General features: G+C 64.9%; 5 protein-coding genes across 5 annotated transcripts in view; 2 read left to right on the forward strand and 3 right to left on the reverse strand.

Annotated features, from left to right (window-relative positions):
* Positions 1–1,207: 1,207 nt before the first annotated feature.
* Positions 1,208–2,983, reverse strand: EMIHUDRAFT_449764 (hypothetical protein; the record flags this gene model as incomplete). Its single annotated transcript, XM_005782467.1, has 7 exons — positions 1,208–1,474; positions 1,605–1,656; positions 1,753–1,847; positions 1,917–2,180; positions 2,253–2,358; positions 2,424–2,602; positions 2,965–2,983. Coding segments are annotated over 7 exons (799 nt in total), but the record flags the coding sequence as incomplete, so codon positions are not given.
* Positions 2,984–4,120: 1,137 nt separating this feature from the next.
* On the forward strand, positions 4,121–7,148 carry EMIHUDRAFT_203558 (hypothetical protein; the record flags this gene model as incomplete). Its single annotated transcript, XM_005782468.1, has 10 exons — positions 4,121–4,450; positions 4,530–4,762; positions 4,877–4,967; positions 5,064–5,370; positions 5,468–5,671; positions 5,789–6,052; positions 6,308–6,402; positions 6,582–6,699; positions 6,913–7,049; positions 7,128–7,148. The coding sequence occupies 10 exons, from the start codon at positions 4,121–4,123 to the stop codon at positions 7,146–7,148; spliced, it is 1,800 nt and encodes a 599-aa protein (XP_005782525.1).
* A 1,690-nt stretch (positions 7,149–8,838) lies between these two features.
* EMIHUDRAFT_54275 (hypothetical protein) lies at positions 8,839–9,828 on the forward strand (the record flags this gene model as incomplete). Its single annotated transcript, XM_005782469.1, has 2 exons — positions 8,839–9,666; positions 9,727–9,828. Coding segments are annotated over 2 exons (930 nt in total), but the record flags the coding sequence as incomplete, so codon positions are not given.
* A 2,884-nt stretch (positions 9,829–12,712) lies between these two features.
* EMIHUDRAFT_203560 (hypothetical protein) lies at positions 12,713–13,270 on the reverse strand (the record flags this gene model as incomplete). Its single annotated transcript, XM_005782470.1, has 1 exon — positions 12,713–13,270. The coding sequence occupies one exon, from the start codon at positions 13,268–13,270 to the stop codon at positions 12,713–12,715; it is 558 nt and encodes a 185-aa protein (XP_005782527.1).
* A 5,031-nt stretch (positions 13,271–18,301) lies between these two features.
* Positions 18,302–18,970, reverse strand: part of EMIHUDRAFT_449765 (hypothetical protein) — a 4,818-nt gene continuing 4,149 nt past the window's right edge. The window contains exons 9-10 of the mRNA XM_005782471.1: positions 18,659–18,879; positions 18,302–18,520 (exon numbers count right to left, since the gene is read on the reverse strand). Coding sequence (XP_005782528.1) covers positions 18,386–18,520; positions 18,659–18,879 — 356 coding nt within the window. The 3' untranslated portion in view covers positions 18,302–18,385. The remainder of the gene's footprint in view (positions 18,521–18,658; positions 18,880–18,970) is intronic.

Raw genomic sequence — 18,970 nt, forward strand, 5'->3', positions numbered from 1 at the left:
GCCTCCAGACGAGGACCTCTGGGGCAGAGTCATCGGCGGGACGGTGCGCAACATACCCCACCGTTTCTGCGGTGACACACCTCCGTGTCTCCAGCTTCCCTGATGTAGCGCCACTGTTGAATTCTCAACGTTGTCCTCCCGCATGACACCACCAGTCTCGTCCCCTCGCTCGGCCCTGCAGGGGGCGGCAAACGCCACAGGGCGGGCGCGGTTTGTCACCGGAGGAGTGGAGGGGTTCCATGTCGTCGGCGTGGAGAAGAACCGGAAAGAGACACCGGAAGGAGGCAGGCCGACGCCGGGTGCCGAAATCGCTGACTATACCTGGGGCCGCGCAAATACCCCCGTGCTGAAATGCGACGCTCCGGGCTGCAGAACGGCCACCCAAGTGCGCCGACTTACCTCGCTCTCACTTCCGCGCGCACGCAGCAGCCTCCGGTCAGGTTTCGCGGCGAGCTGCGAATAGGTGATGGCGTTTGGGCGGGAGGAGCCGTTCACGATGGTGCATGCCTCCCGCCCCCCGCCTCCCCTGGCCCCCTCAGTATGCGATCCTTCCCCACCGTCCTCGTCGCCGCCGCCGCCCAATCGGGCGCGCTTCACACCAAGACTAGCAATAGGTGTATGTTGGGATGGATGGGGTCGCCCGCGGCGTGCGGAAAAAGGAGGAGGAGGAGGCAAAGTCAACCTTGATATGGGAGCTTCCGCTCGCCGACCTACTAGCGTCGACCAGGGGCGGCAAGGCGGGCAGCAAGGAGGGCCAGGAGGGCGGCGACGAGGGTGGCAACGAGGGTGGCAACACTTCGGAGCGGACAGAGCAACACGGAGGCTCCGCGCAGCCCAAGTCCGCCTCAGACCCCGAGGAGGCTTCTCCACTCTCTGCTTCCAAGCACAACATCTTGCGCGAGCAGGAGGGGGCGGCGAAGGCAGCTGCGAGCAAGGAGGAGCTGTGAGGGAGAGAGGTAAGCTCTCTCCAGCTACTGTCCGCACGCGACTCGGCTCTGCTTGCTGCTCCGCTCGCGGGTTGGTTGAGTTTTGGGAAAGGGCCTCGGCGGGCCCGGGTCGACGGGGTGCTGTGGCCGACAGTGTGCCGCGCGCTCCCGGCGCACCGCGGCAGCGCCAGCGTAAGAGCGCATGCGCCAGCGTCACCCCTCCACAAGTCGCCCGCGCCCGCCCGGCCGGTCCCGGTCCCGCGTGCGACCGTGCAGACCGCTGTAAAGCCGTAAAGCCGTTTGCGGTATTCTATACACGATAATCATGTAGGGGGAGAGGCGACACTTTTCATCCGCTAGAGCCAAGAGCGGAGGGCCGGACTCTTGAGTCTGACCTGTGACCTGAGAAATGCCACGTGCCATCGTCGCCGCCTCGCCGCCGCGGCGCACGCCGCACGCCACCCTCAGCGCAAGCCGTTGCGCTTGACGTACTCCTCAAAGGAGCCGAACTCCTCCTCGTCCTGCCGCAGCTCCTCGGTCGTAAACACCTTTCCGCCACACCCGCTGTAACGAGGCGCTGTTCACGGCCGCGTGCGGCGACGGTGCGTGAAGCCCTTTTCCCGAGATCGGCATCTCGGGCAGTCTCTGTCCCTCTCGGGTGGTCTAGGGTGGCGTCACCTCGCCCGACTTGGTGGTGACGATGTGCTCGCGAGTCAGCTTGATGATGTGCCTGATCAGTCCATTCGCTCATCCTCATGAGCCACCCTGACGCCACATCTCGGCCGCATCTCGGCCGCATCTCGGCCGCATCTCGGCCGCATCTCGCCTCCACGCGCTGGTGCCCTCAATCCACTCCTTGTCGGCGCGCAGCGCGCGAATGTTTGCGTTGTAGTCCTCTCGCTCCTTCTCGAGGCCGGCCACCTGAGGGGCGTGTCGCGGACGTGTCCCGGACGTGTCCTGGCCATGTCCCTCCACACCCTCGCCGCCCGCCTGGTTGCTGTAGGCGGTGCCGCGCCGGTGGCGGATGAGCAAGCGCTTGCTGCGGACGGAGAGGTCGTGGCACTGCACGTCGAGCTTGTCGGACTGCTCCTGGAACCACTTCCAGTGCTCGACGATCACGTCGAGGTCGAGCTCGTTGTGGCACGCCTTGTTCCGGATGGCCTTGCGCCGCTCCTTGAGCTCCTCGATCAGAGGCGTCGAGTAGTCGATCGCGACGGGCGGCGGCAGTCTGTCGCACAAATACCCGCCCTCCGCCTGCTCACGCGCAGCTGCTGTCAAGGGCGGTGCCGCTCGCAGACCGCCGCACCAGCTGCCCCGTCCTCTCGCCTCGGAGGGAGAGAGTGGCGGAGGAGGAGCGGCCGTCGGCTTGAGCGAGAGGGAGGGAGGCGTCACCTCGATCCTCCTCCACCCCTCGCTCCCGTCCGCCCTCCGCCTGCGGCAGTGCCGGCCCGCCTCGCGGGGGCGCGGGAAGGGGTGGCGGCGGCGGGCAGCGAGCACCTCGTGATGCAGCGGGAGGGGTCCTCCCCCCCAGCCTCGCCGCCGCCTCCGCCTCCGCCTCCGCCTCCGCCGCCTCCGCCTCCGCCGCCGCCGCCGCCTCCTTCGCCTGTCCGCTCGAGGCGGAAGTCGATCTGACCGAAGCCGCCCAGCCGCGCAACGCCCGCGCGCAGGTCCCTCGCCTGCAAGAGGGAGGGGCGGGGGACTGGAAGAGGGAGGGGCGGGGGACTGGAAGAGCGAGGGGCGGGGGATTGGGCCGGCACGGTGGACTGGGAGAGAGGGGCGAGGGGCGAGGAGGCACACTTCGCCACACGGCAGTGTGCGGCTCGGTGCGTATGTGTGTGTGTGTGTCTGCCTGTCTGTCTGTCTGTCTGTGTGTGTGTGTGTGTGTGTGTGTGTGTGTGTGTGTGTGTGTGTGTGTGTGTGTGTGTGTGTGTGTGTGTGTGTGTGTGTGTGTGTGTGTGTGTGTGTGTGTGTGTGTGACGCGAGAGACGCGAGAGAGAAGAGAGACGCGAGAGATGCGAGAGATGCGAGGTCAGTTCGCCTGCGCGAGAGCGCTCTGCAGCGCAAAGGTGTCACCGCGAGGGAGGGTGCCCTTGGGCGCATGCAACCTCGCCTGGTGTCGCTGAGCCGCATCCCGGAGCGCCGCGACCCCCTCCCCCTCCCCCTCGGCACTGGACCACTCGTGCCAGTCGCGATGAGCCGCCGCCGCCGCCACCGCCGCCCTAGCCTTTGCCCCCGCCGCCGGGTCCTCTCGCTCGACTCGCTCGACCTCATCCAAGACCTGCTGCTGTAACCGTGCCAGCTGATTCTGCAGCTGCCCGCGCGTCGCCTGCTCTCCCGCCGATGCAGAGGCAGCCCCGGTTGCCAGCGCGTCCGTGGTGTGCTCGGCACCATCCGAGGCAGCGGCGAGCCTGCTGATCAGGATGAAGCCCGCCTTGACTGCGAGCAGGTTGAGGGGCAGCGCCACCAGCAGAAACGCGCCCGCCGCAAAGAGTGACGCCGAAGCGAAGGCGGTGTAGCACGCCGGGAGCACGGCGCCGAGGACGATGATGGCGTTGAGCCCGGCGTCGAGCCGCTGGTCAAGCGTATCCATTGCCCGCCTTGTTGTTGATGTGCTGCTTAGGCTGTGCAAAAGAAAACTTTCGTCCCAGGGAGTGAGCGGGGTTTTTGTCGGCCCGAGAGCGGTACCCTCGTTTGCTTCATAAGATCGAAGGCTAGCTGAAAGAAAAAGCCTCCCTGTTTTTCAGTGTACGTACGTACTTTTAGCTTACTGGGAGAAAAGAGAGAGGGGGTTGTGTTCTCTAGGCCCCTAGGGGCCCTACGCGCGGCGTGAGAGCTCGGAAGCGAGCTTAGCACGGCGATCGAGGATGGCACGGTTCACCCCCTTCACCGAAGCGATGGAGATGCGTTCCGCGTGGTGTGACACAAATGAGAGGCGGGAGTGGGGAGGGTACGCGGTGCGGTCAACGCCCGAGCGTTGAGCCTTGCGCGCAAGGCGGTTGATCTTTGCAACTGCAGGCGGCGAGAAGCCGCCGCCGAATGTCTCGTGGAGAAGCAGGTTGAACTTCTCTCTCTCTCAGTGTATGTAGCTCTTACGTAAATTTTTTTTGAGAGAGTCGCCATCGCAAAGTCGGCGCCCACAAACTTGGCGTCAACCGGCGAACCGGGCGTGTGCATACACACACACACGGGTGTATATGCTGTCGCCCTCCACACTCGTCGTTGCGGCCAATGACGGCCTGGCTTACGCAAAGCATCCATGCGTCGTCCTTATTCTCCTGCTCGGCACCTCCGCGACGGGAGCCTCCTTCTCGCTCGCGTGCTCGCTGTTTTGTGGCTGGGCGTGGCTGCAGGCTCTGGTGGGCTTCACTCCGTCCCTCTGCCGTGGCGGCGGTGGCTGTGCTGCCACCATGTTACTTACTTCTGTGCTACTCAGTGCCACCGCGCCGCCGCCTCCGCGCGCGGGGACCCTCTACTTTGAGCTTTCGGCGACGGCGGACTTCAACATCTCGATCGGCGCGAGCCGAGTAGAGCCTTCGACGCCCCAGCCCGCCCCAGCCGCTCGTAGCTCCACGCCGCGCCTCGCGTGCCCGGCGGAACGCCAAGTCGGGCATGCTGGTCGGCACATTCTCAACGCCGTCCCGGTTCCACCTCTCCTCCATAGGCGAGGCGGATGGAGTGGCCGGGGGGGAGGAGTACTCGCCGGTGCTTCTGCTGCCGCAGGGCAGCTACGCGCGCCTCACCATCTCGGCCGTTGACCGCCTCGGCCACTCGCTCGTCAGTCCCGCTACGTTCGAGCTCGGGCCAGACGATGCCTTCCCGTGGGCAGCGGCTGCCAGGTCACACCCCGCTTGCTGCGACAGCGAGATATGCACGGCCACACCCCGCGGGCGACGCGGCTCTCACACATCGCATCCGCCGCCAATCGTAATATGTTGCCCGCCTCGCGCCAGGCTCGCCCTGCCTGGCGCTGCCGCCGCCGCCGACAACACGAGCCCGGCTGCGAGCTCGAGCGGCGCGACTGGCGGCCTACTGCCCGCGACGGTGCTGCCTGCCGCCAACCGCCGCCGGCTCCGCGAGCCCTACGCCATCGCCGCCGCCGCCACCGCCGCCTCCACCAACATCGTCAACGCCTCCCAGCCGGCGCCGCCGCTCTCCGCCAACCGCCGACGGCTGCGCGGGCGTGTCATGCGAGGGATGCTCGGGTCGAGGCCACTCACCCGCGGCGTCGGCTCCTTTGGATCTCCGCACAGAGGTGTCCCCTCCGCGGCGGCGCACGGAACGTCGCCACGCGGCTCCTTCTCGGCTCCGCACCGCGCCGGCTACGGCGGGCCGCTCCCACCACGCTCGGGAGGCTATGGAGGGCTCGGCGGACACGAAGGCTTCTTCCGGCCGCCGATGTACCGCTCCGTCTTTGCCGATCCCTTCATCTCGGGCGCGCTGAGATGTAGTTGAGATCTAGCCGAGATGCCCGAGGCGTGGCCGCGGCATCGCCGTGGAATTGGCGGGGTTTTTCACTGACCTCGGCCCGTCCTCCACTTCAGGCATGGTCGTCGCGCACGTTCTGCGGTCGCCCCACCATCACCACCGCAGCGGGGGAGGCAGTCTCGGCGGCGTGCCGCCTCCGCCCGGCGTAGCCCCCCCCGAGTACTACTACGGCGCCGCCGCTGTCCCAAACGGCACTCGTCTGAGGGTCGTGCCGGCGGCACACCACCGTGCGCTTCCAGCACAGGCCGCGGCCGACGCTGGTGGGTCGTCCAGCCCACCCCTCCCGTGCCCCCATCCTCAGCCCCTCACCGCCACCCGACTCTTGCCCTTGCCCTCTCGGCGTCCGGAACCCCGAAGCAACCCACCACTACCCACAGGCGGCTCCAGCTGCTCCTCGCGCGTCGAGTGCGGTCTCACCGCCGAGCGGCTGCTGCTGACGCCACACGACCGATACGTCCTCGTCTCGGCCGTGCTACGCCTGCCGCCACCCTCCTCCACCGGCCTCGCCCCCGGCTGGCCAATAGCATTGCGTGTGCAACATCTGCATTTGGCCGGCGGCGCCACTGCTCCGGGCGGCTTCGCTGCACCGCTGCTTGGGCTGCAGGAGCCGCGTCCAACGCCCGCTCCGCCGCCGCCCGCTTGTCTTCGCCTCCTCTCCACTTTCCCGTCTCCCTCCTTCGGCGCTCCCTCGACGCACCACCAGCTCTTGCACCTTCGCTCTGGGACTGCAGGTGTCTCGGCCGGGCTTGCCGAGCGGCCGACAGGTGCTGACCACGTTCCTGTTGCGACTCGCCATCGGAGGCGCACTCCCCCCCATCGCGCGCAACGACGGCCCCGAGCCGTGCCCCTCCCGCCGTCCGCCAAGCGTCGCGAGCTTTTGTGTCTGCCTTGTGTAGTGTGGCTGCTGCTCCTCGCCGCAACGCTGTTTGGCCTCTACCGCGGTAGTCAGCCCTCTTCCACCGCACCGGCTGTCTGTGCCGACGGCGAACTGGTGCAGGCTTGCGCAGTCCCCGATTCCTGCACCGCCCCTCTCCACTCACTCGCTCACACGCCTGGTCGCCTTCGCCCCTGTGTCCTTCGCCGACGCCGCCAGCACTTCGTGAGGAGGGGGCCACGGGTGGGGCAGGCGATGGATGGTCGCGGAGGGAGGAGGCCCTTCCCTGCGAGCAGGTTGGCTCGCGGGTGCAGACCGAGTGGACCGTCGAGGAGGGCGGCGACGGCCAGTGGTACGCCGGCACCGTCGTCGCCCTCTACCCCGGAGGAGGCGCCGCAGTCGAGCACGACGATGGTGAGCTATGGACCGGCGCGCGGCTCCACCGCCATTATCCGCCGCCCACAACATCTCGCCACCGTCCCCGACATGCCCGCGAGCGTCACCTCACAATCACCGCCGCCACCACCCTTAGCTCCGAGACCACTAACTACAGCAACAGCGCCCATCGCCGCCACCACGGTGTGTGTGCTGACCGGGGGTGGCCGCCTCCCTCATCCGACGGCGCAGGCAGCCTCTCGAGCGTGTACACTCTGCGTGGGGAGAGCGACGACGAGGAGCGCGGCTTGGGCGGGCTCCGAGGGCTACCTGTCGCCGCGCCGGTGGCGGCGCACGGGGGAGGTGCGGGAGCGTACCCCGGTGTGCAGGTTGCCGTGCCGGTAGCCCAAATCCCGACGACGGTGGGCGTGCCGGTCGCGGCTGCGTCTCGCTGTGGGCTGCCGCAGGCGGTGGCGCGGCCGGTGTGAAAAGAAAGTGGACGGGCGCAACGCAAAAGTGCGGCGTGTGGAGAGCGATAGTGGATGTAGGGCTCATGGGGGCGTCGACGTGTAGGCTTGACGTGATGGCTTAAAAGAAAAAAGCCGCGAGGTTCATCATGCCAACAACCTCCGTGCACTGACGGTCGGCCGTCAGAAAACACGCCTGCGTGGATCGCGTCACACCAAGTTGGTACTCGAGCAGCGCCGACGGAGGTCAGCGCCGCCGCGAAGTAATGAACAACATGCAGACGAGGCGGAGCTGATATGGTAGCCGACTTTCTCTCTCCCCGTCCACCGAAGGGGAGTTGGGAGAGAGAGAGATTTTTAGCAATACCAAACAACTCTAACACTCACACGTCATTTGGGGCCTGGAGCCCTGTTCACGCGCGCGCGAGACGTGCAGACAGGGTTGCCAGGTGAGAGCGAATGGCGCGGTTCACGCCTCGCACAACAGAGAGAGAGATGCGCTCTGCATGGTGGGACATAAAAGAAAGCGAGTACTTGGGCGAGTAGGCCGTGCGGTCGACGCTGCCGCGCGCGGCTTTGCGCGCGAGGCGGCGCAGCTTGAGAACGGCGGTGGGCGAGAAGCCGCCGCCGAACGTCTCGTGGAGCAGCAGGTTGAAGTTGTTGCGCTTGACAAAGATCGCGTCGTGGTAGAAACCGCGATGCGCCTTGACGTAGCCGTGGCCGTTCTTGAGGTCGAAGGGTTGGCCGGGTTGCCCGCGCGCCTTGCAGCCCATGTTTAGGCGGCGGGCCTTCTCTTCGGTGTTGCCGAAGGCGTAGGAGTGGCCAACGGAGGCGGGCGTGCCGCCGCTCGAGGCGTTGCCAACGCCCGCCGAGGAGGTCTTGAGGAGGGGCGTCCAGAGCTTGACTTCATTCACCTCATCGCATCCTCCCGGGCCAGCGTGGGGTTCCGCGAGGTCGACCTTGTACCCCTCGTTGTACTGCCGGGTGAGCTCTGGTTTCTCCTTGTCACCGTGCACGACCGGCGCGTTGGCCGGGGCGCGCATCGCGTCCGCCCAGGCGGCGAGGACGCCGTCGTGGGGCCGCCGGTGGTGGGCCTTGTTGTAAAGGTAGTCGCCGAAGAAATCGACTGGCATGCCCCGCTCGAGCGCGACCCGAAGGGTGGGAAGCGCCACGGAGAGCCAAAGGCCGAGCTTCCGCTGGAGCTCGTCCTGGAGGGCGTCGGAGGAGAGGGCGGTGGCGTACGTGCCGTCGACACGGACATCGAGGGCTTTGCCGGCGAAAGGCGTTGAGGCGGAGACGAAGCGCGAGGCTTCGCGGTTGTTGACGGCGCTGTCTCCGAGGGACGGGTTGTTCTTGACGTGCACGTCCCGCGCCTTGACGAGCTCCTGGTGCGCGAACCAGTCCTTGTATTCTTGATGGCAGCGAGCACCGCGGCGGCGCGCACCCGGATTTGTTTTGTTGGAGTTGGTACCTAGGTAGTCGCCCGGCTCCTGATCTTCTCCCAGAACCACCAGCCCGACGGGGGGCTCACTACCGCCGAAGTGACAAGCCGAACAAGCCGAACTGTGCTCTGCGACGCACGCAGATGCTGACTTCAGTATTTGCCTTTAACCACCACGCCAGACTGCCGCGCCCCGCTCACGGCGAACGAGGTGTACACAGTGCAGTGCTTTTGCCGCGTTCGTCGCGGCCGGCGATGGCGGTCGATGGCTTTGACGCCGCCTCTTTTGAGACGGACCGATTGGCCAAGGATGCAGACGCGATGGAGGCCATGGCGGCTGAGGAGGCCACGTTCGCAAAGCTGCGGACGCCGTGGAAGTGGGCGGTCCGCAGGAGGATCTGGGACATGATGGAGGCCGAGGACTATGCCGAGTGGCCTCGGCCGGTTCACCACCGCATCCCCAACTTTGTTGGCGCGGAGGCGGCGGCCATGAGGCTGGCCGATCTGCCGGAGTTCCAGAGCGCAAGCTTGGTCAAGGTGAACCCGGACACGCCTCAGCGGCCTGTGCGCCGCCTCGTGCTCTCGGAGGGCAAGACCCTGCTCACGCCGCAGCCGCGGCTGCGCACCGGCTTCTTCTCGACGCTCAGCGTGGACGAGAACCTCGAGCCGGGCATGCGGGTGGATCAGCTGACCAACTCCAAGGGCGTGGCGCAGCACGGCACGCAGGTGACGCTCGATGCGCAGTACACAGTCGACTTGGTCGTGGTCGGCTCGACGGCGGTGTGCCCGGCCACCGGCGCTCGAGTCGGCAAGGGCGAGGGCTTTGCGGAGCTGGAGTGGGGCATCCTCTCGGGGCAGGGCAACCTCGACCCGCAGACCACGCTCGTCGTGACGACCGTGCACGACTGCCAGGTGGTGAGCGACATGCCGGCAGGCCAGCTGACCAAGCACGACGTCCCCGTCGACGTCATCGTGACGCCCACCCGCGTGCTGCGTGTGGGCCAGGGGCGCGCGCCCAAGCCGAGCGGCGTGATGTGGGACCTCCTCTCGCCGCAGAAGCTCTCGCAGATCAAGGCGCGCGCTTTCGAGGCTCCTCCCGTCCGCATCGCATGTGTGCACGACAGTCTCCAATGCACGTCCACGACACGTCCACGACAGGTGCTGCGCGACCTGAAGCGGCGCATCGAGGGGGAGACGGGGATGCCACTGCCTCAGGGGCCGGACGAGACGCTGCCGCCCACAGCTGGCCGGCAGGGCAGGTCCGGGGGCGGGCGAGGGCGCGGCCGCGGTGGCAGAGGCGCACCCCGCCGCGCCAACGTCGCGCTCGCGCTGAGCGAGGAGGAGAGGCGGCGAGCCTAGGTCGTGACTCGCGCTCCTGCACTACTAGGGCTACACATACTAGGGCTACACATTCACCGGTACTAGGGCTACACACTCCCATCGCATCCAGCGTGTGCATTTCGGGGGGGCGATTGCTCACCCGCGCCCGGGCCGCTCTGCATGCCATGGGGCTCCTGTCTCACAGATTGTGTGGTGGAGAGATAACATCCATGCCCATGTGACTCGTCTGACCTCACCCGCAGGCAGCAGGCCTACGAGGAGGCGTGCCGGCGCGCAGAGGCGCTCGCGGCCGAAGCTAAGGCGGAGAAGGAGCGCGAGCGCAAGCAGGCGGTCCCTCTCGACGTGCAGGCCTGCCTCTCGGACCAAAGCTCTCAGGCTCCCACGCTCGGCCCCTTCTCGGCTGCGTTCCGAGGCCGCCCCTCCCTGGGTTGCGCAGGCCGGCAATTGGCTCGCCGGACTGGTGAAGCCGAAGGTGACACCACCGGAAGAACCGGCAGCCGCCGCGACGGACGGCTTCGGCGCCTCCTTCAAACAAGCGGCCGCAGGCTGGACGGCGCAGGTGGAGCGGCAGAGGCGCATGAATCGAGGCGAGGCGCCGCAGCCGGCCGACGCGGGCGGGCGGGCGGACTCCGCGGCGGAGGGGGGGGAGGGCGCGTCGGACGAGGCTCAGCGACGAATCAGCGCGCTCGAGGCCGAGATCAACGCTCTCAAGCGGCAGCAGCGCATCGAGACCATCGAGGCGGAGATCAGCGCGATGAAGCGGGATGCGGATGGAGCTGGGAGCGGATGATAGAAGCCGCTGAACATGAATCGACGCCCTGTGTTCCTTCTACTTCTATGTAGAGCGCACGCGGACGCAACATGCGCATGCACACGATCGGATTTGGAACGGGCGGCAGCCGCTTGATATCGATTGCCGATGAGTTTTTCGTATGGAACCCTCTACCAGTAGTATCGGAGTTTTGCGCTATTGAAGAGGTGTGAACGTGAACAGAGTCATACCAATACCGTGGCTCGTTACGGCACGCACGGGGGGCCTCCCGGACGTATGACCCTAGTCCAATAAGTCCCACAGAGCACATTTCGATTTTTGACAGAATTAAATCGTGCACTGCCCCCGCACGGTACTATCGATCAGCAAAGTAGCACAGGCGGCACCCGACTCCAAGGATACACTGACGACGCTGAGGATAGCGCATGTCGCTGCGCTGAAGGGCTCACGCTATAGGGTGCTGGAGGACGGGTACGATGCACTAGCCCCTGCAGTCGGGGGGTTGTTGCCAGCACTGGTAGATGACCTCTCGGAGAAGAGCCGGAGGGACCTTGGCGCCGGGGTCACGAGGAACTTGCAAGTCGTGGCCGAGGCGGCGACGGGAGCGGTGCAGAGGTGGATCCAGCTCAACGATGAGGCTACAGCGCGCATAATGAAGAGAGAGGAACACATTGAGTGGCTCAGGAAGCTCTTCGCTGGGTGGAAGGAGGCCCGGCCAGCCTTGAGGGAGTCGCGGAGGAGGAGGGATAACGGAGGTAACGTGCAGACAGGTCAGCAGCCAGTGGGACGAACGAGGGCCGCGACGGCGGCCCAAGCGGGAGGGAGCGGAGACAGTGGGCAGCGAGCGAAGTGGGTGAGACTGATGATGCTCCTTCAACTTAGGGAGCGGTTCAGCTGCTGGGCGGGCTTCTCAGGCTGGTGCTCACGCGAAAAGGAATCGACGCGATGTACAAAGCATACAACAAGAGGAGAAAGAAGAGGACGGACATCAGTGATGACGAAACAGAAGCTAGCGCAGAAGAGAGCAGGGCAGACCCGGGGACTGGGGAGCCGGAGCGGACGGCATCGGCCGCCGAGGGAACGTTGGGAAGAGGCACGAGGAGGGCGGCGACCTCAACCGACTATGGAGGACCCGTCACCAGACGACGCAGAGCAGACGACGGTGAGGCGGAGCAGACGCGCAGGGCGAGACGAGGGAGGGAGCAGGATGTTGCGGAGATCAGCAGGAGGATGTACGACGAGATTAGGAGCAGCAGGGACCCGAGGGACCATGTGGAAGACGGCTTCTCTGGTAGGACGGGAACGGGATGATAGTAGGGAGTAGAAGAAAGCAAGAGGAGCCCTGCGCACGCACGACTCCGCAGGAGAAGCCCCTCCCCAGACAAAACACAAGGGAGAGGTGGGTGGGTCACAGAAAACTGCGGCCGCCAGCGACAGAGCGTCTCGCTGGCGGACGACGAGAGGAACACAAAGGGACGTCCGGACGTCCATCCACTGGGATGAGAATACTGGAGATCTAAGGTCGAATCTGCCGATTCCACAGCCGCCCACAGGAGCGCCGCCTCAACGCGGGGTCTCGGCTCTACCGAGCCATGCTAGCTCCAGCCGCAGCCCCACCCGGCCGCCCGAGGGTGTTCCCGCATGCAGAGAAGACCAATCCTGGGGGAAGTAACCTTCTCTGGTAGGACGGGAACGGGATGATAGTAGGGAGTAGAAGAAAGCAAAGAGGAGCCTTGCGCACGCACGACTCCGCAGGAGAAGCCCCTCCCGCCCGTGCTTGCGCAGCGCAGCCTCCTCCTCCCTACTCGCAAGCCGGGTAGCACGTGTGGTGATTGTAATGGGTTCCACCCTGTGTGGTGATTATGATGGGTTCCACCCTGTGTGGTGATTGTAATGGGTTCCACCCTGTGTGGTGATTATGATGGGTTCCACCCTGTGTGGTGATTGTAATGGGTTCCACCCTGTGTGGTGATTATGATGGGTTCCACCCTGTGTGGTGATTATGATGGGTTCCACCCTCTGGAGCACGCCTCATGCGGCCAGTTGTCGCGGAGGCAGCGGCCGCAGTTGGTTGAGCGGGACGCGCGCGTCCTCGTATGGTCGGCCATCGCGCGTCGTGGCAATCGTGAACCGTACGATTGCGGTGTGCTTGGAGCATCGCAACACGGTCGCCGCCCAGCCGGCTCCACCGAATTCTTTGCACGCGTACTGCGGCCAGAGGGCGCTTGCGACGAGGACCGGTCGCCCCGTGGCGTTTTCGGCGGTGATCGGTCGGGCGTCGATGGGCGAGCTTGGCGCCGCTTCGCGAGTTGGCGGTGGCGCGTTCGCCGCACTGCCTGCTCCCGCGTCGTTCGCTCCGCGAGGCGTGGCACCCTGTGCTTCAGCGTACGCCGCCCTATCAGCAGCGCACTGCCTCGAGCAGAAGTCGGCCACGTTTGCCATCCCCTGGTCCATGACTACGTTTGGAACATTGGCGGCCTGGATGTTGCTGACGTCTGCACGTGTGGCTGCCCAAAAGTTCGCTTCGTGAGCGACGGCACCCGATCGGCGGTAGACGTGTAGTGACGCTTCGCACATCCAGCGGCACATTAGCATGATGACGGCATCCGGGACTCCGCTCCCGCGGCGTGGAGCGCCGTAGCGAGGCCGGAGCGGTAGGAGTGCCAGGTGTAGATCTTCGCTGCCGCTTCTCCGCAGGCGCGAAGGAGAACGGCTTTGAGGAGCGCGTCGAGGGTCCGCTTGATCCCTTCGACCTCCTGCGAGCACAAGGCTCACAGGCGCAGTCTGGGTTAGAATCCTTTCCACCTGCGGGGATGAACCCACAGGTCCCATGCTTCCCGGGCGAACACCCAAGCGCGGGAGTGCTCTCAGCCCTTTTCAGACTGCCGATCACATGGGCACAGCTCGCTTTCGTCACCGTCGCGTTTCCGCAGCAGGTGCCGTGCATCAATACAGGGCTTGCTGTGGCCTGACTGTACATTGAGCCACCATGCCCATCCCCGCGGCTGTGCTCTGCTCGCGGCGAGGTGAGCGCATGCTCATTGAGTCGCGATGACGCCTCTGTGCGGCTCGGCTTTGCTTTGGTTCTGAGAGGTTTAGGTGACCGGCCGACGACCCAGTCGATAGCGACCGCCTCGTGACTGCATCACGCCGAAGCGCTCAGCAACGAGCCGCCCGAGGGTTGCGCCCCGGGTCGGAACAGGGCTTTCGTCCCTGTCGCAGCCGACGGTCTCTGCCATGCGCCCCTGCCGGAGCCGCATGACGGTTGACCGTTTTCATCAGCCTTGCCTGTTCACCAATGTATGCCATCGTGGAACACATTGGCTAGGTGGGGACCGTCGTCCCCGTACCACGTGTCACCACTTGCTCACAAGTGAGTAGCCCGATGAACACGCCGACTAGGAGGTGCCACTGCATCCTGTTGATTCAGGATTCCCAAAGGTGGCCGCATGCGACTCACCCCGGGGGCCTTGCGACCCCGCAGCCTCCTGTTGCACCCCGGAGTTGGAGGTTCCCAGGCCTCCTCCAGAGTGCGTGAGTGGCGAGCCGTCCTCGTCCGCGAATAGAGGCGTTGTCTCCCGCTCGTCGTCAGGGCACAAGCCGCTCGAGCGGTCCGCACACCCGCTTGCGGGTTCGAGTGGCGGGCTGCCGCCTGGCTTCCGCCCTTCACCCGCACGCACAGTAAATGGTGAGATGAGCTCAGATCGGCCGAGATGTGCTCTCCTCCGCCGGAGGGAGGCAGGAACACTCGAGCCACCGGCGCCTCGTGGAGCGGCCTCGGCGGCTCGCGTGTCGAGTGTGTCGTCCCCCGCGCGCTCCACGCGCGACATCCGAGTCGCCGCCCGTGAACACGAAGTAGTCCCGTGATGAAGGCTGCACAGCCGCTTATTACGCAGCCTTTTGATAAAGAATCGCACAAGCTTTACCCCGGGCCAAGGGACAGCCCCCCCCCCCCCACACACACACACACCGGCCTGCCCGCACCGCCTTCCGCCCCTTAGCAGACCGGCCGGGCACGCCTCCCGTGAGCGGGGAGGAAGCGGGGAGAGGGCTTCTCTCGACATCGCATCGCGGGACTCGCCACGAGCCACGAGGACCCGATACGCGGCAGTGGGGCGGGACCGTGTCAGCCCTTCATGCCGCGTGTCCTTCACTTCTTGGGCATGATTCAACCCATGAGGGTGGGCATGTCCTCCTTCATCTTCTCGAGCAGCTCCATCATCGCCTCGTCGACTGTGACGTCTTCGCCAAACCCATTCGAGTAGGCGAACGATCCAATCACGAAGCAGAACCACTCGGCGTCAATCATGTCGTCGTCCTTCTCGCCCCCGTCAAACGCCCCAAACACGTCGTCCATGTCCTCTGTCAGCGCTTCGCACGGCTCCGCTTCCGATTTGGACTTCTTGTAGATCTCGGCGACCTTCCAAATGATACCCGAAGAGCACGCATTCTTCAACTGCTCCTTGGATACGGACTTGTCGTCCTCGTCTCCCGGCTCAACACTGTCCTCAACTTTCATCCAGTCGCCGTAGCACTCCTTCAAAGTGTAGACGTAGGGATTTTTGGGGGCAAAGCTGCTGGCCAGACCGCACATCGAGAGCACCAGAAGGCGCTTCCAGCCGCCCTCCATGGTTCGCGATGTTGGGCTTGCGAAGGGGGGTTTGCGAGGCAGGAGCTCAAAAAGAAAAAGAAAAACCGCGGTTTCTTCGTGCCCAGTGTTGTGCGAGGGAGTTGCATTCTAAAATTCTCTCTTTCCCGATTGCGAGCTGCCGGCGGAGGAATGCTCTCCTCGGCGCTCGCCGCGCTCGCCCTGCTCCCGTCCGTCTCCCACCGGGTTGAGCCGGCCAGCAGCATCTCCGCTGCCGTCGGCCGCCGTGCAGCGCTCGCCGCGGCCGCTCGCGCAGCTCGATGTCTCGGAGGGCGTCGCACGGGTCACCTTCCCTCGCGCTCAGTCCGATGAAGATGGTGAAGGGGCAGTGCGTCTCGCCCCACTGGTCGGGCTTGGCGAGGGGGCGTAACGAGGCAGCCGTCTCGGCCAGGCACCATCGAACGCAGAAGGGCCCGCGAAGGGTTGGAGTGGAGTATCCCGTTGATCCTCCACACCACGCTGGATCGCGTGAGGTACATGATCTCGCCGGACGCGTGTCCACAGATCTCACCGAGACGGAAGGCGGTGCGGAAAAGGAACCGGCTGAGCCGCCTGAACGTGAAGACACGATGCACGGAGTCGTCCCACGCGTACCCGCCGATTATCCGGCCGCCGAGCGGCAAGCGATCCATCTTGATGACCATTCCCCACCGCATGGGTTCCGCCCGCGTTGGCATGAGCGAGTACGGGCCATGGTACATCAGGTAGAGGCGCATAAGGCCATTGAGCTCGGCCACGAGGGCTTTGTAGGCTGGCATCTTGACGCCCCACCGCCCAAAGACTCGCACGATCGCCAGCGGGTAGGCCAGTGCGGAGCGCGGCTTGATGAAGACGGCGCCCGGCGTGCTGGGTTTGCAGGTCGCAAAGGCGTGTAGCAACCATGAGGCACGAGACCGGCGTTTTGCGCCTCAAGTGTGCCCTCCAAGTGGCTGCCGTCTCTGGTCTTAGCTTCTCTGTTCGCATCCCCCACAACGGGCGGTTCAGCGTCGCCAAAACTGCAATTGAGACTTGACCCACCTCTCGTTTCCTGCTCTATGTCGTGTTCTTACAACCCAAGGTGATAGAGGGCAAAAAGATCGATTGCGCTCTTGCCGATCCGCACCTACCTAGGCTCTTGGGTGGCGCGCCCCAGCTCTTCACAACGAACCTGGTTATCTGCACGGCGGCCGCCGCGCGCCGGTCGTGGCGCTTGCGAATCACGAGCACATGCGAGTTGTGGTTGACGCGGTCTTTCGTGTACAGTTGTCCTGAGATGGCACGGAACTGGTCGAAACTGCGATGTCCCACGAGAGAGTCGGCGAAGAAAACGTGATTCTCGCGGAGCACCGTCTGCGTGAAGTTGGACGCCGACGTCGGGTCGTGCACGATTGGCACCGTGCCAGTACGCGCGAGGCTGCCCATGAAGACGCCGTGCTTGCCACCACCTGTGATGAGGTCCTCAATCACATACCAGCCGCCTGGCCGGAGTAGCGGCCACATAGTGGCGAGCGTCTTGTCCATCACTACTGTTGGAGCATGGTTGCTTTCGTCGATGATATATCCATTGAGCCTGGCGACATCCCATTGAGCTCGAAAACCTTTGGCTTCGTGGACGAGCCATGAATCAGTCGCAGGCGGTTCCGTGAGAGGAGCTTTGCTGTGATGGCGGGGTTTTGGCATTGCAACATCGACGCCCCATATCTGAGCATTGCGGAAATAGGAGTGCCACATCAGCAGTGTTTGACCGGTCTGCACGCCAATCTCGGTAACATTTTGCACGGAGTACCGCACACCATCGAACAGCATAGCATAAAGGTCTGTATATTTGTGGTCGTCCCGCGCTTTATCTGTCCCGTAGCGCGCAGCAAGGAGCTCGAGACTCTCCTCCACCTGGGGATACTTCGAGCACAAGCACATGCACAAGGAGCTCGAGCATCTCCTCCACCTGGGGATACCTCGAAGTGCTAAAACCGCTAAATCCAGAGCTTGAGTCAGAGTGAGTTTTTTTCGCTGGAAGGTCCAGTCCCCGGCTGGAGCTTGGTTTAAAAAAAGAGAGATAAAGTTAAACAAACTGTCAGATTAAATACGGACCCGCAGACATGGGACACAGCACGTGGACGTGTTCGGCAAGACAGAGCCCATTGGTCAACCCCCACCGATTGGTTTCATGCGGGGCGAACGTCTTGGGATGCCTATGTGCCACTGCTTGCACATCGGTCATCATCGCAAACTGAGATCGGATCCGAGCACATGCGCGACGGTCGAGTTCACACCAAATTTAGAAATTCCCAAAATTAGAACCTTCCAAATTAGATATACAAAAATTTTCGTAGGAAACGCATGGAGACCACTTTGTCACCGAAGTGTTAGGTCGTAGCTGGCCTCGCTGCGAGGTAGTCGTCCGCCAGACGCGCCAGAGACGGAACGCACGCAGGCACTAGTAACATTGACCACGCACATTGGCCCTGACCCCAGGCCTATAAGTGGCCTGGGGTTTGGGGGTAGGGGTCAAGGTGCCAGGCCCCTCCGCAGGGAGGGAGGCAGAGTTCGAAGCGCCTGGTGCCCCCTCTACTAATCACATCTTACCCCAATCTCCCAAACTTGATGAACATGTTCGTCGTAGATGTGCGGGATGGTGCATCCGCCATCGGCCACACACACATGTTCTCCGAGTTCCAGTTCGCTCTTCCCGGTCTGAGGCGGTCTTCGAGTGGACGGAAAAAAATAAATCGTCACGTCGCGTGGCACGTGCGACGTGGGGTCGCGTGGCACGTGGGGTCGCGTGCGGCGTTGGCACGTGGGGTCGCGTGGCACGTGGGGTCGCGTGGCACGTGGGGTCGCGCGCGCCGTGCCTCTATCGTACTTCGTCCTAGCAGTAGCCACCTGGGAGAGACGTCTGGGGGCCTGCGGTCTGGGAGGGGTGCGTCCCCCCGCGTGGGGGCGCGGCGGCCTGGCGCAAACCGGCGAGCCGCTCCGCGTGCGTGTGTATATTTCAACACACCGTACAACTAACTCGACAGAGTGAAAAAAGCGACGCAGGCGGCACACACACACACAGGGCTATAGTCCGGTGTATGTTACCGTGCCCCGCCGGCGACGCCGCCGCCCAACCCCAACTCCTGCTCGAGCCCACGCGCCTGCGCCTCGGACATCTGCTTCGCGGTAGTCGAGGACGCGTTCATGCCCCCGGGCTTCGGCGGCGCGCTATTCGACTGCGGCCGCATCGGCTGCCCCGCCCCGGCGATGTGGGTGTTTCCGCCGCCGCCACCGCCGCCGCCGCCAGCGCCCGGCGCCCTGGCGCGCGCGGCGCCCCCTAGCGGGGCGGGCAAAGCGGACGGCGTGGACGCGACCGACGGCATTGAGCTCAAGCAGTCCGACGAGCCGTTGACGCCCTTGAGCTTCCCGAGCTCGTTCTTTGTCCCTAGCCCGCACGAGATCTGATCCATGAGCTGCGCCTCCTTGGCCCTCGCGCTCTCGGCCGCGGCCTTGGTCTGCTCGTCATGGTTCTTTGACGGCCGGCGCACCACCGGCGCGGGCTGCTTCGGGGGCTTCTCCGCCCCGCTAGCCGGGGCTGGATGCGCGCCGGCGGCACTGGAGGCACCTGCAGCACTTGCTGATGCCCCCCCGCACCTTGGCGGGCCCCCGCCCCCAATCCGGCCTCC

Source organism: Emiliania huxleyi (genome assembly GCF_000372725.1).
Source record: "Emiliania huxleyi CCMP1516 chromosome Unknown EMIHUscaffold_19, whole genome shotgun sequence".
NCBI classification, from domain to species: Eukaryota; Haptophyta; order Isochrysidales; family Noelaerhabdaceae; genus Emiliania; species Emiliania huxleyi.